Source organism: Macrobrachium nipponense, chromosome 44, assembly GCF_015104395.2.
Source record: "Macrobrachium nipponense isolate FS-2020 chromosome 44, ASM1510439v2, whole genome shotgun sequence".
In the NCBI taxonomy this organism is placed as follows: Eukaryota; Metazoa; Arthropoda; class Malacostraca; order Decapoda; family Palaemonidae; genus Macrobrachium; species Macrobrachium nipponense.
In genome coordinates, this window is record NC_087221.1 from 47,726,947 (window position 1) to 47,739,230 (window position 12,284).

The window sequence follows — 12,284 nt, forward strand, 5'->3', positions numbered from 1 at the left end:
TTAACTTCTTTTTAGTTGAAGGGCGATGGAAAGCTTGAAATAAAGCACGGAGGGGTCATTTAAACGCCTGGGAATTTCCCAGGAATGGCAACTCCATCCACGGAGGAGCCTTCTCCTCCCCCTCCTCCGTCGTCGTCGTGAGTGAGGCCGGCGTTGTCAGTCTTACGTGTTTACTAAGGTACTAAACTACTTCCGTTCTGTTTATGTCGTGTTTTAAGTGTCTTGCCATCATTATTTCGAGCCGCATTCGGCCATGATGTTAGATTAGGGTGTGATCAGTGTATTTAGAGGCCATACTTGCCTGATAATCGAGTGAATTTCGTTAAAATAGAGCCGTTTGAAAAGGCGGGCTCGCGGGTGAGCTGCTTGCTGAAGCTGCTGCTGTGAGGAACTTCATGGTGTCTCTCTCTCTCTCTTGTTGTTGTTGTGTTTACATTTGTTCAAATCCATTTCCCGAGCTGATTTTGGGGTGAGTAGTGTTCCCCGGCATGTTTTGGGGTCCCAGGAGGGCCAATTCGGGCGATTTGGGGCTGTTTTTTCCTCCCCGTGTTCCAGAATTCCCGTCAGTTTTGATCGAATTTGTGATCGAAATCTCGCAGTACTATGCTATCCTTAGGACACGGCCCCAGTAAGGCGTCGTTATTATAGGCCTGATTTAGGCCTAAGAGAATGCTTTGGTCACTTTTGAGAATTATTAGTATCGCTTTATTTAAAATTTCCCAGCATTTACTACAATCGAATTCTCTAAAGACGAGCTTAAACCTAGGTAGTCCTACTAGGCCTTGCTGTCCTAAGGACACGACCCTCACTAGGGCGTCGTTATTAATAGTCCTAATATAGGCCTAAAACAGTGCTTTTTCACCTTTGAGAATCATTCTCCCTAATATTTTCAATTTCCCAGCATTTACAATAGAGTTCTCGAAAGACGAGCTTAAACTAGACCTACCTAGGTACTAGCCTAGCCCTAGCTATCCTAAGGACATGGCCCTAATAGGGCTTCGTTATTATATACGCCTGATATAGGCCTAAGAGAATGCTTTGGTCAACTTTGAGAATCATTTCCCCCGATATTTTAAATTCCTCAGCATTTACAATCGAATTCTCAAAAGACGAGCCTAAACTACTAGGTAGCCTAGTACCTAGACCTAGCTGTCCTAAGGACACAACCCTAACTAGGACGTCATTGTTATAGTCCTAATTTAGGCCTAAAAGAATGCTTTTTCACCTTTGAGAATCATTTTCTCTAATGTTTTCCATTTCCCAAGCATTTATGATCGAATTCTCGAAAGACGAGCTTAAACTACCTAGGTACTTGCCCTAGCTATCCTAATGACATGGCCCCAATAGGGGTTTGTTATTATAGGCCTAATATAGTCCTAAGAGAATGCCTTGATCACATTTGAGAATCTTGTCCCCCTATATTTTAAATTCCTCAGCATTTGCAATCTAATTCTCGAAACACGAGCCTAAACTACTAGGTAGCCTAGTACCTAGACCTAGCTGTCCTAAGGACACAACCCTAACTAGGACGTCTTTATTACTATAGGCCTGATATAGGCCTAAGAGAATGCTTTGGTCACCTTTGAGAATCATTTCCCCCGATATTTTAAATTTCCCAGCATTTAGGTAGCTATGATCGAATTCTCGAAAGACGAACTTAAACTATTAGTTAGTAGGCCTAGCTATCCTAAGGACACGTCCCCAGTAGGTCTTTGTTGACTTTGTTATTATAGGCCTAATATAGGCCTAAAATAATGCTTTGGTCACCTTTGAGAATGATTTCCCCCGATATTTTAAATTTCCCAGCATTTATAATCAAATTCTCGTAAGATGAGCTTATCATAGTAGGCCTAGGTATACTACTAGGCCTATAGCTGCTAGGCTACTTCATTTATCCTAGGGACCTTGGCCTAGCTAAGGTTTTGTTGTTACAGGACAAATTTAGGTCTAAAAGAATGTTTTGTCACCTTTGAAAATTATTTTTGCCAACATTTTACATTTCTCATCTTGGTAGATCTAAGTGATAACTCCGCGTCGGGTATTTCTTTGAAAATTACAGTTTCCTAAAATGTTTGGGTAGCTTATTAAGAGTTTACCTTCATTTTTTTGGGGTCGACTGTAATTAACCCCCAGGGGCTAGTACAAAACAAGGCGAAATACATTTGACGCCCCAATCCCTAGTGGCTTGTCATATTTGTGGGAACATTCCTTGCAGTCCGTGCAGAGTTATTACATAGAATTAACCCCCATCTTTCATGATCAAATTTTTGAAAGGCACGCTTACACTATTAGGCCTATACTCTAGCTATATTAAGAACGCAGGCTTAACCAAGTTGTCGTTATTATGGGCCTTTATAATCCTCGAAAGGCAATCTTGTAATAGGTGTATACTGTAGCTACTTAGGGTAAATGATCGAGCGGCGACAGTGGCTACGTCTCTCGGAATGCGGCCACTTCCCCTAAAATGCTTACTAGGAGAAAACGCTTCCTTTGAGAGGAGCATAGAGGTCTTGGTATGCTTCCTGCATAGGCCACAACTCTTGACTGATGCTCACGGCAGGGAATTCAAGTACTTTTTCGAGGCGAGTTGGCCGTATTCAGGGATCGGTGGTCACTATGTTGCTGCTCAGTCAATTACCCTATCCTTAGGGCAGCCTTTAGCTAAGGTTTTGTTAATCTAGGGCTAATTTAGGCCTTTGTAGGCTAATATAAACTCTAAAATAGGACTAGGTTAGGTTAACTGTTGATAAGCCAGCTTTTCATATTGTATAAAGCTAGGCGTACGGATTATAAGTGCCTATGGCATACTTCAGGTTAATATAAATTAAAAAATATGACTAGGCCATGTTAAACCATTGTTTAGTTTGCATTTAAGCTAGGCCTATAGAATATAACTACCTTAAGCCATTGGCCTATTTCAGGCCCAAGTAGAAGTTTGAGTAGGCTTATTAATAAAGTACATAATCAACGGAACAGGGTAATTTAAACTTGAAAATGTGGTTAGGTTAGGTTAAACCATTGATGAGCCAGCATTTTCGAGGCAGTTAACTAGGCCTATGGAATGTAGCTACCCTAAGCCTATGGTCTGTTACAGGCCCGAGCAGAGGTTTTGTTAGGGTTATCTTTAATGTAATGAAAGCCACTGGGTAATATAAAATTAAAAATCTGGCTAGGTTAGGTTAAGTCGTTGTTCAGCTAGTATTTTATATGCTATGAGGCTAGGTCTATGGAATATTGGAAATGTCCCAGGCATAAGAGATGCTAAAGAAGGCAAAGAAAATTATTAACCCTAAACTAATTACTAGCATAACCAAATTGTATGTTCAAAAGGCCAGTTTAAGGCTGCGCCAATTCTCATGGGCTGAAAGTGAATGTAGCCTAACCTAGGTAAGATTGGGCAAGAATCCTACTTCATGGCACTTGTCCCTTGGTGGGTAGTTTCAGGTTTACTTTTATAGGCCTAGACAACTTGTTGAGGTTAGTTTCCACAGAATTAATCAATGATTGATAAACTGAGGTTAGATTTTTTGCAGAAATAACCGATGATTGATAAGTTAAAAGTTTCAGGTTTGATATACATAGGATAGAGTAGGCTATCCTATGAATGCTATTTGTTGGGGGTGGGCTTATAGATTAGGTAGCTTTGAAAGATGTCACATATAATTACCTTCTTTTAAGCTTCTTGGACCTAATAATATGGTTTTCCTAAAGCTTCTTGGGATTAATCCAATATTTTTATTGCTGGGGTAACCTGAACTACCAAGTTTAGCCGTTATTTATCCTACTCGTAGGCTGTGTATAACAATTTTACAGGGACTGCTGTCAGATAGAAAAAACAATTTGATAGGCCTACTAATACCGAGATTAATGATGAAGTATGCTCAAGACAAAGAAGCCACTGAAGAAATCTAAAGAAATTCAAATGAAAAGACAGAAAATTGGCCCGTTGAATAACGGGGTTATGTTGTCAGTTGACTGAAAAGCCAGGATAAAACCTACAGTTCTTGCTCCGATGGATTATTAATTCAAAAGATTCTCTTGATTGGTTGCAGTAAAAGCCGATGACTGGAGAAAATACTCAGAATGGCAGCATACCAAATGTTTCAACCAGAACTTTCATTCGTCTCATGAAATGACCAAATTAAAACTCTACCCCTCTTCTCTGTATTCTCCACACAACAGCCAGATGCTTGTGAAAGTCAGTGTTTAATTGCAATTGCAAAATTGTAGCAATATATGTGTTAGTAAGAAAACATGAAAGGATACTATCCTACCTAGTCGCAGCTAACTTTTATAGACATAAATGTAGAAAAAGTAAGCTTCCACAAACTTAAATATCATTATCATGCTCACATATTTATAAAAATTAATTAATATCAGTGCGGAACTTTAAACTTGTTAGAAACGAGTACAAGGACACCTGCCTATTCGTGGTTCCGCATTCGTGGCTTCACCTATTCGCTGATTTTTCTTTGGAACGTATATATATACAAATTATGCACAGAAAAATCGCCTTATTTGTTGTGTTTTTAATTGAGAAATATTCACTAATTACTGTATTTTCATATTTTTGGCACGACGCCAGATAATTACTAATTATTCATTCATTCATTATTCATATTTTTGTGGCTGTGTAAATGCATTTTTTTGTGATAAAATGTTAAAAACTCGGTTATAAGTTTTTTTTTTTTTTTTTTTTTTTTTTTTTTTTTGAACTATGAAAACAGGCTGTTATAAGCATTTTTAGAGGGGTATCAAGTGTTTGCAGATTCAAGTTATTTGCGAGGGTTTTGTGAAAACTAGGGGTTGACTGTATATATTACTGTTGCCCCCACCAGCACATGATGCAAATGGCCCCATTGAAATTTTGTACCGCTCATAATAATGATCCAAGTCCCATATTGATCTCTTTATCGTTTCATTTGCCTTTGGAACATCTGTCATTTGTCTTCTGGTATCAGATTTCACAGCGCTGTATTTACCATTTAATTTGAAGTATTCGAGAAGCTTTTTCTCAGTTCCACCACGATAGTTACTGTATGCTAAGTTTAATTACCGTGTACAGGCAGTCCCCGGGTTACGACGGGGGTTCCGTTCTTGAGACGCGTCGTAAGCCGAAAATCGTCGTAAGCCGGAACGACGCTTGGAAATATGTCTTAAACTAATAAAAAGTTATAAAAACCTTACTTGTAATCCTTTGGTTACACTACATGTTGTTTCCTGTAGTTTTATGTACAACCTGGAGTTATTTTCATAAAAGAATGCTGGTTCTTGAAGGTAAAAACTATTGTAATCCTCTGGTGACACTACATTCTTGAAGTTTTATGTACAACCTGGAGTGATTTTGCAAAATCTTGAGGGCTACAAGAACAGCTGATTACTATTTACGTATCATATAGACTAATTAAAGTAAATGTATCTTTAAATAGGCTTATATATTAGTATCAACAAAACATTTCCTGCCATGAGTCAGAGGCCGTTTAATGAAACGAACACTTCTCTGTCCGATATCTGTTCAGAAAATAAACGTTACGTCAATCCCCGAGACCATTGTTGCCAAAGCGTCTCTCTCTCTCTTCATCTCTCGTCTCTCTCTCTCTCTCTCTCTCTATCTCTCTCTCTGATCAAATTACATTGGAAACTTGACATACGATTGCCCTAATATACGAATGTTTTGAGATATAACAGAAAATTTGCGAAAATACAAGCTTTGATATACAACGAAATATTTGAGATACGATTTTGCGATGAGTGTTAGTTGTATAGGCGACCGATAAATGGCGTTCAGTCTGTTTGTTTGTTGGTGCTGCATGTTAACACGTCGTTGTTTAGTTCGTTGTATTTGCGCCTATTTTTCGTGTTATTTTGTCTATTTTATTATTAACCATGGGTCTCAAAGCTAAAGACCAAAGCAGGTGATAATAAAAATAACCCCAAGAAAATGATTTCGATGGAAGCAAAGATGAAATTATAGCAAAGCCATGAACGTGGCGTTCGTAATCGTCGATTTGGCAAACGAGTTAATGGTCCGAATCCTTCCTACAACTATCCACAGATCATCAATCAGAAGGAAATCTATAAAAACCCCCGAGACCATTTGTTTGCCAAAGCGTTCTCCTCCTATCTTCTTCGTTCTCTCTCTGTCTATTTTATTATTAACCATGGGTCTCAAAGCTAAAGACAAAAGCAGGTGATAAGAAAAAACCCAAGAAAATGATTTCGATGGAAGCAAAACATGAAATTATAGCAAAGCATGAACGTGGCGTTCGTATCGTCGATTGGCAAAACGAGTATGGTCGAAATCCTTCTACAATATCCACGATCATCAAGCAGAAGGAAAGCTATAAAAAACCCCCGAGAACCATTGTTGCCAAGCGTCTCTCTCTCTCTCTCTCTCCTCGTCTCTCTCTCTCTCTTTTCTTCTTCTTTCCTCTCTCTCTCGTCTCTCCTCTCCCTGGTTCTCTCTCTCTCTCTCTCTCTGATCAAATTACGTACTGGATAATGTCTCTCTTTGGATACTTCGATTTTGCCAAATATTGAGGGCTACAAGAACAGTTTGATTACTATTTACGTATCATATAGACTAATTAAAGTAAACGTATCTTTAAATAGGCTTATATTATTAGTATCAACAAAACATTTACTGGCATGAGTCAGAGGCCGTTTAACGAAACGAACACTTCTCTGTCCTTAACTCGGAGCGTCGGAAGACGCCCTCTCTCTCTCTCTCTCTCTTCTCGTCTCTCTCTCTTCTCTCTCTCTCTCTCTCTCTGATCAAATTACTGGATAATGTCTCTCTTTGGATACTTGGAATTTGCGTTGTAATCTAACCAGAAACTTCGTTTTGTTATTATTACTGGAAACAAGCAATGATTTTTTCATTATTTGCGCTTTTGGACTGTTATATGTAAACTAGTATGTATTCATTCGCTCGGAAACTAGTTCCGCATATGAGGCGTCACTAAAAAACATAGAAAAATACAACATAAAAAGTGTCGAAAATCATCATAATCTCAAAATTTTTGTTGTAATCTAACCAGAAACTTATTTTTATTAATATACTGTGCTAAACTATAAAGGATTTTTATCATAGTATGCGTTTTTTAAAAGCGTCGTTAACTCGGAGCGTCGGAAGCGTCAGCGTCGTAACCTCGGAACAAGCGTCGTAACCCAGGACGGATTTTTCCATTGAATATTTAAGAAAAAGCGTCGTAACCTCGGAACGTCGTAAGCCGGAACCGTCGTAACCCGGGGACCGCCTGTACATATGTACCTATTGCATATTTTGAATGAAATAAGGGTTCACGTTTCATGGTCATCTCAGTCCACCTGTATTTTAGTACAACCAAATCATATTTTTGATCATTAAGCACATTACCAAACTCTTTCGTAAGACATTGGCTCTCAAAATGGATGGAGAAAATGGTAGAGAAAAAGTTACACATGCTATGCTCACCAAAACACTAGAAAGTATGTACAGTGAAGAGATACTGGGATGCAGATCTGCAAAATAAGGGAATAAACTCTCTTTCTCTCTCTTCCTCTCTTATCTATCTTTGACTGTGATACAGAGTGCGATTCAGATTGCACATTTTGCCCTTCCACCACCGACTACTGTCCCTTTGCCCTTTCCCTTCCCCCCAACCCCATCAGCTTCTGTCAGCCACTGCTCACAAGATTAACATTAGGCTAGTAATCATATGCACAGTTTTAAGCGAAATTTCCCAGCCGAGAAGCGGTTATTAGAACAGTAGCATACTTTACAATCATATTATGTACATTATTTGATCTTTGCATTGCATTGCCCATTATGTTGCATCTGCACAGTGCACTGTTAAATGTTTATACATCTCCCTGCACCAAAAATGTTGGCGTAAATGTCATACATGGGCAACGGAAGAGCAAGTAATTAGTGGGAGGGGGGGATGACTGTATCATTGAGCTTAAACAGTTTTAGTTGATAGTGTGGTCCAAGCAACTTTTCACTGGTATGCCAATTCTTAACTTCATTTTGAGGAGAGCTATGAATGTAACTCAGTTGCAAGGTTGATTATTTGATTACAGTTTACTCCGGGGATTCTCAGGGGATCTGTACCACAACCCCTTGTGAATAGCTAAAATCTGTGAATACTGGACACCCAAAAATTCTTTTACCCCCTATTTTGATCGTTCAAACGCCAAAAAACCCCTCTAAAAATGCTTATACAGGCAGTCCCCTGGTTATGACGGGGGGTTCTGTTCTCGAGACGCGTTGTAAGCCGAAAATCGTCGTAAGCCGAAAACATCATAAAAAATCCTAAGAAAACCTTATTTTTAATGCTTTAGGTGCATTGAAAACTATGTAAACTGCATTCTTATTGCATTTTTCATCCCAAAAACCTTCAAATATTGATTATTTTGCATTTTTGGTGTCCTATTTCTTGTGCCAGATGAGCGTTGTAGGTGTCATAACCCTGGAACGTGCGTTGTAACTCTGGAAATGTTTCTGATGAATGTAATTGAAAAGCGCCTTAACCTTGGAACATCTTAAGCCGAACCTGTCGTAACTCGGGGACTGCCTGTACTTTGTTGAAGGATGTTAGGGAGCTTACATAAATAATTACAATGTTAAATTGTAAACACCGCATGACAATTCGGACTCTCTCTCTCTCTCTCTCTCTCTCTCTCTCTCTCTCTCTCTCCTCTCTTCGTCTCTCTCTCTCTCTCTCCTCTCTCACTCTCCTCTCTCTCACTCCTTCTCTCTCTCTCTCTCTCTCTCTCTCTCTCTCTCTCTCTCTCATATATCCTGGTGAGACTGTAAAATTGTGAAAAGGAACAGTAAAAATTACTTTTTACCCTTCTAAAGGCAAAAGCAACAATGAAAAATCCCACTGTACATTTTAAACTTTTAATGATGAAAAATATTGCATCAGCTGTAGGAAAACATCTAGTTGTAAGAAAAGTAGAGGGGTTAGTTAAAAATTGTATGGGGGTTTGGTGTGAGTAATGGGCATGGTCCAACAGTAATAATTTTACATCCTATGCTTGTATTTTGGCTGAATGAAAATGAAGTCTTCAGTCTCCATCTATTATTTTCCAGGTTTGGCTCCAAGCCGTGGTTAATCTTTAAAGGGAGGGGCTATGGTTCTCAAACTCACAGGTATAGGAGGGGGTGACTATTTGAAGTAGCATTCTCACAGATACCACCACTTGTAGTATTCTACTTTCTTTTGAATGGCAAGAGATTTTGTTTAATTATTTTCACTTTAACATGACTAAAGCAGTACTATTTAGCAAGGGTCTGTATCTTCTAGGCTGAAATTAGCATGCAAATAGTTAAATCAGCCTATAATCCTTAAAATTCTGTTGGGTGTGAAGGTTTTTTTAATTGACCAGCGCTGTCTAGAAATTATCAAAATTCATTATCATTTGGCGGCGGTTGTCTTTTTGAGTTTTTAGATTGGCAACTATTTTTTTATGCGTGTTGTTTTTTGGTTCAAGAAAAACAGTGATAGTAAAAATAAACTGGTGTTTGTCTTTGGGGAGACACATTATGTATCTAAGGGGAACTTCCACAGTCACCTTTATTGCATAGCTTAAGGTATTGAAATTGTTGCATGCTACTTGTGCGAGAGAGTATCAGCTTCTGCAAACGGTTTTAAGTGCCACAATGTCACATTGCTATTTACCAGAGATCTTTTATTCCCTAATAATGTATTTGTTGTGCATTGTAAAAAAAATTAATAAAACTTAAGTTGCAACTGCACGTTGTAGCCCAAGGGACATAACAACACCCCTTGCAGCGCAGACCAAAGTAGAATACCTTACACAGGCAAGTGCTGATAAGAGGTTTGACCGAGGTTGGATGAAGCCAATCTGAATGGAGTTTGTTATGTGCTGACTATCAATGTTAAATTCAGTTTAGTAAATAGGTGACTAGTATATGTCACATTGTATATGGTTGGATGCAGCAAATCTGGGAAGGTTTTTCTGGCAGTGTTATCAATTTTTATTTCATCCAACAACTGCTTGTGCTACTCCAGGACAGCAAAGCCCCTGGAATTGCAGGCTGCTCACTGATTCACAGATTTCTTTATGGAACATATATAGCTACATATTATTCACAGAAATTTCGCCTCTTTGCTGTATTGTTCACTGAGAATTATACACTAATTACAGTATTTTCATGTGATTTTCATGCCTAAATGCACTATTTGTGATAAAACTATTAAAATACTCTGGTTTAAGCATTTGTATAGTATTTTTGAACTATCAAAATGGGCAGTTCAAAATGTTTTTAGTGGCATTTTAAATGTTCATGGATTTTAGCTATTTGCGGGAGGTTGGTGGGGGGGGTCTGGTTGTTTGTGGTACACATCCCCTGCAAATCTGGCGTGTTACTGTACACAATAAATATTTACCTTTTATTGATTTATTTTTGGTGCTCAGTTTATTTGTTCCATTTGAATGGCAATACTTACAGTAATAGTATAGCCATTCTCTTGGCCACCATTGGCAATGTTTTTATTTTCATTTTATGATTTTTTTTCTCCATGTTGTCGTCGTAACTCCGAGTTGTCGTAAAACGAGTACGTCGTTAAATGAGGAGTACCTGTATTTACATAATGTAACAAATGATGATAATTTGGTGTTAGAAGGGGTGAAAGACCTGCAGTATTACTCTTAAGCATTAGCCAGGTGTTTTACCTCTCACAGCCCTTACTTTCAATGGCTAATGTTTTGTGGTTAAATATCTCTTCCTCCCTTTTTATGACGCATGTACATAATGTATTGTTTAATCTACCTTCAGCCTTCTAGTCAGATACCACAGAATAAAGTGGCCTTAAGTACTATTCAGTTACAGCTAAGGTGTAGAGAGAAGTAAAGTGTACAAATAAGTAAACAGATGGATCCATGTAATCAAATCACATAAATTAACACTGAAAATATTGCATACATGTTGCTTGAGAAATAGAAAGGAAGGGAGGTACTTGTATTTACTGCCTCCAAGGATACTGGTCACAGTGTGCTTTGCATGATAGCATGTTATGCGGTATTAATGTGCCACATATCTGGTATTTTATTTTAATTCTCCTAAATTCATTTCATAAACATTCACTTTTGATGACCCAGACCCCAATGAATTACCCAATATGGTTCCATACTCTTTGTTCAAGTCCACCTTAGTCCTATTTGTTGATAGTATAACTTGATATACTTAGTTTAATTACATACTTTAGGCATGACTCGCTAGGAATAGAACTTACTAGAAAATCAAAAGCATTTATAGTTTTATATATAGTTATTTATTTACAAAATGTCCCAAGTATTTATTGACACATTAAAATCAAATAAGCATAAAGAAATATCAAGAAATCAAGTCCCATACCCCCAGCTTGTGGTTCTTATACCCTCAAGGGGTATGGCTATAACCTCTGTTAAGAACCCCTGGTGTGTTTGCAGCACAAAAAATGTTTTGGAGGTTTTGTGTGTGGATCAGCCAGAGGATAGATTCATCATATGGTATTTTTTTTTTCCATATTTTATGACTATGACTTTTCCATTTGCACATCGTAACAAAACAATGTATGGATACTGGAGGTTGTGCTAACACCTGTTGGAGACTTCCAGATTAAATAGATTAAACCCAGTTTTATATTTTCCACTTGTGAATTTGGGGAGAATTATATATGACTTGCCACCAACAGAGAATAAAATCTTCAAAAAGAAAAATAAAACTCAGTATTGCTGATGAAACAGCAGTGAGCTCTCAGTGATAATAGCCCAGGGAAAGGGTTTCATTTTGAATAATATAATACAGTACAGTAGTAGTACGTATTTGGCAATATGTAGTACTTGCTGAAAAGAGGGTCTTCTATCTAATAATAATAAAAGTGTAATTTGATGTCTAGTAATAATTAGGGTAATGCATAAATAATATAGATTGTAAATACGTGTAGCGCAGTAATTGATGTCTACCGTACGTGACTGGTAAATATTTTAGACCACCTTGAACATGAGCACCATTTGTGATCTATCATACTCAAGATGTTTCTGTTTACTAGTCATCAACTTGCTCTGTATACAGAGCGGCCAGCCTTGCACCTGTGTGTTCATTACTGTCAGCACCTGAAACTGAATTATTGTTGAAACTATCACTTGTGTGTGTGTGTTCGTTTTGTTAGTCTGTGTGCGGTGATGATGGGTCAGAAATGACTTAGTTGTCTTATTTTGGAGGATTATTTGTATGTTCAGCAGCTGAGTAGTTGTTTTATGTACTGGTTTGAATGCTGTTTCCTCTTGTT

At 38.0% G+C, this 12,284-nt stretch overlaps 1 protein-coding gene across 1 annotated transcript in view; it reads left to right on the forward strand.

The window, feature by feature from the left end:
• The first annotated feature begins 197 nt into the window (after positions 1-197).
• Positions 198-12,284, forward strand: part of LOC135204310 (uncharacterized) — an 83,817-nt gene continuing 71,730 nt past the window's right edge. Inside the window, exon 1 of the mRNA XM_064234476.1 lies at positions 198-398. Coding sequence (XP_064090546.1) covers positions 396-398 — 3 coding nt within the window. The 5' untranslated portion in view covers positions 198-395. The remainder of the gene's footprint in view (positions 399-12,284) is intronic.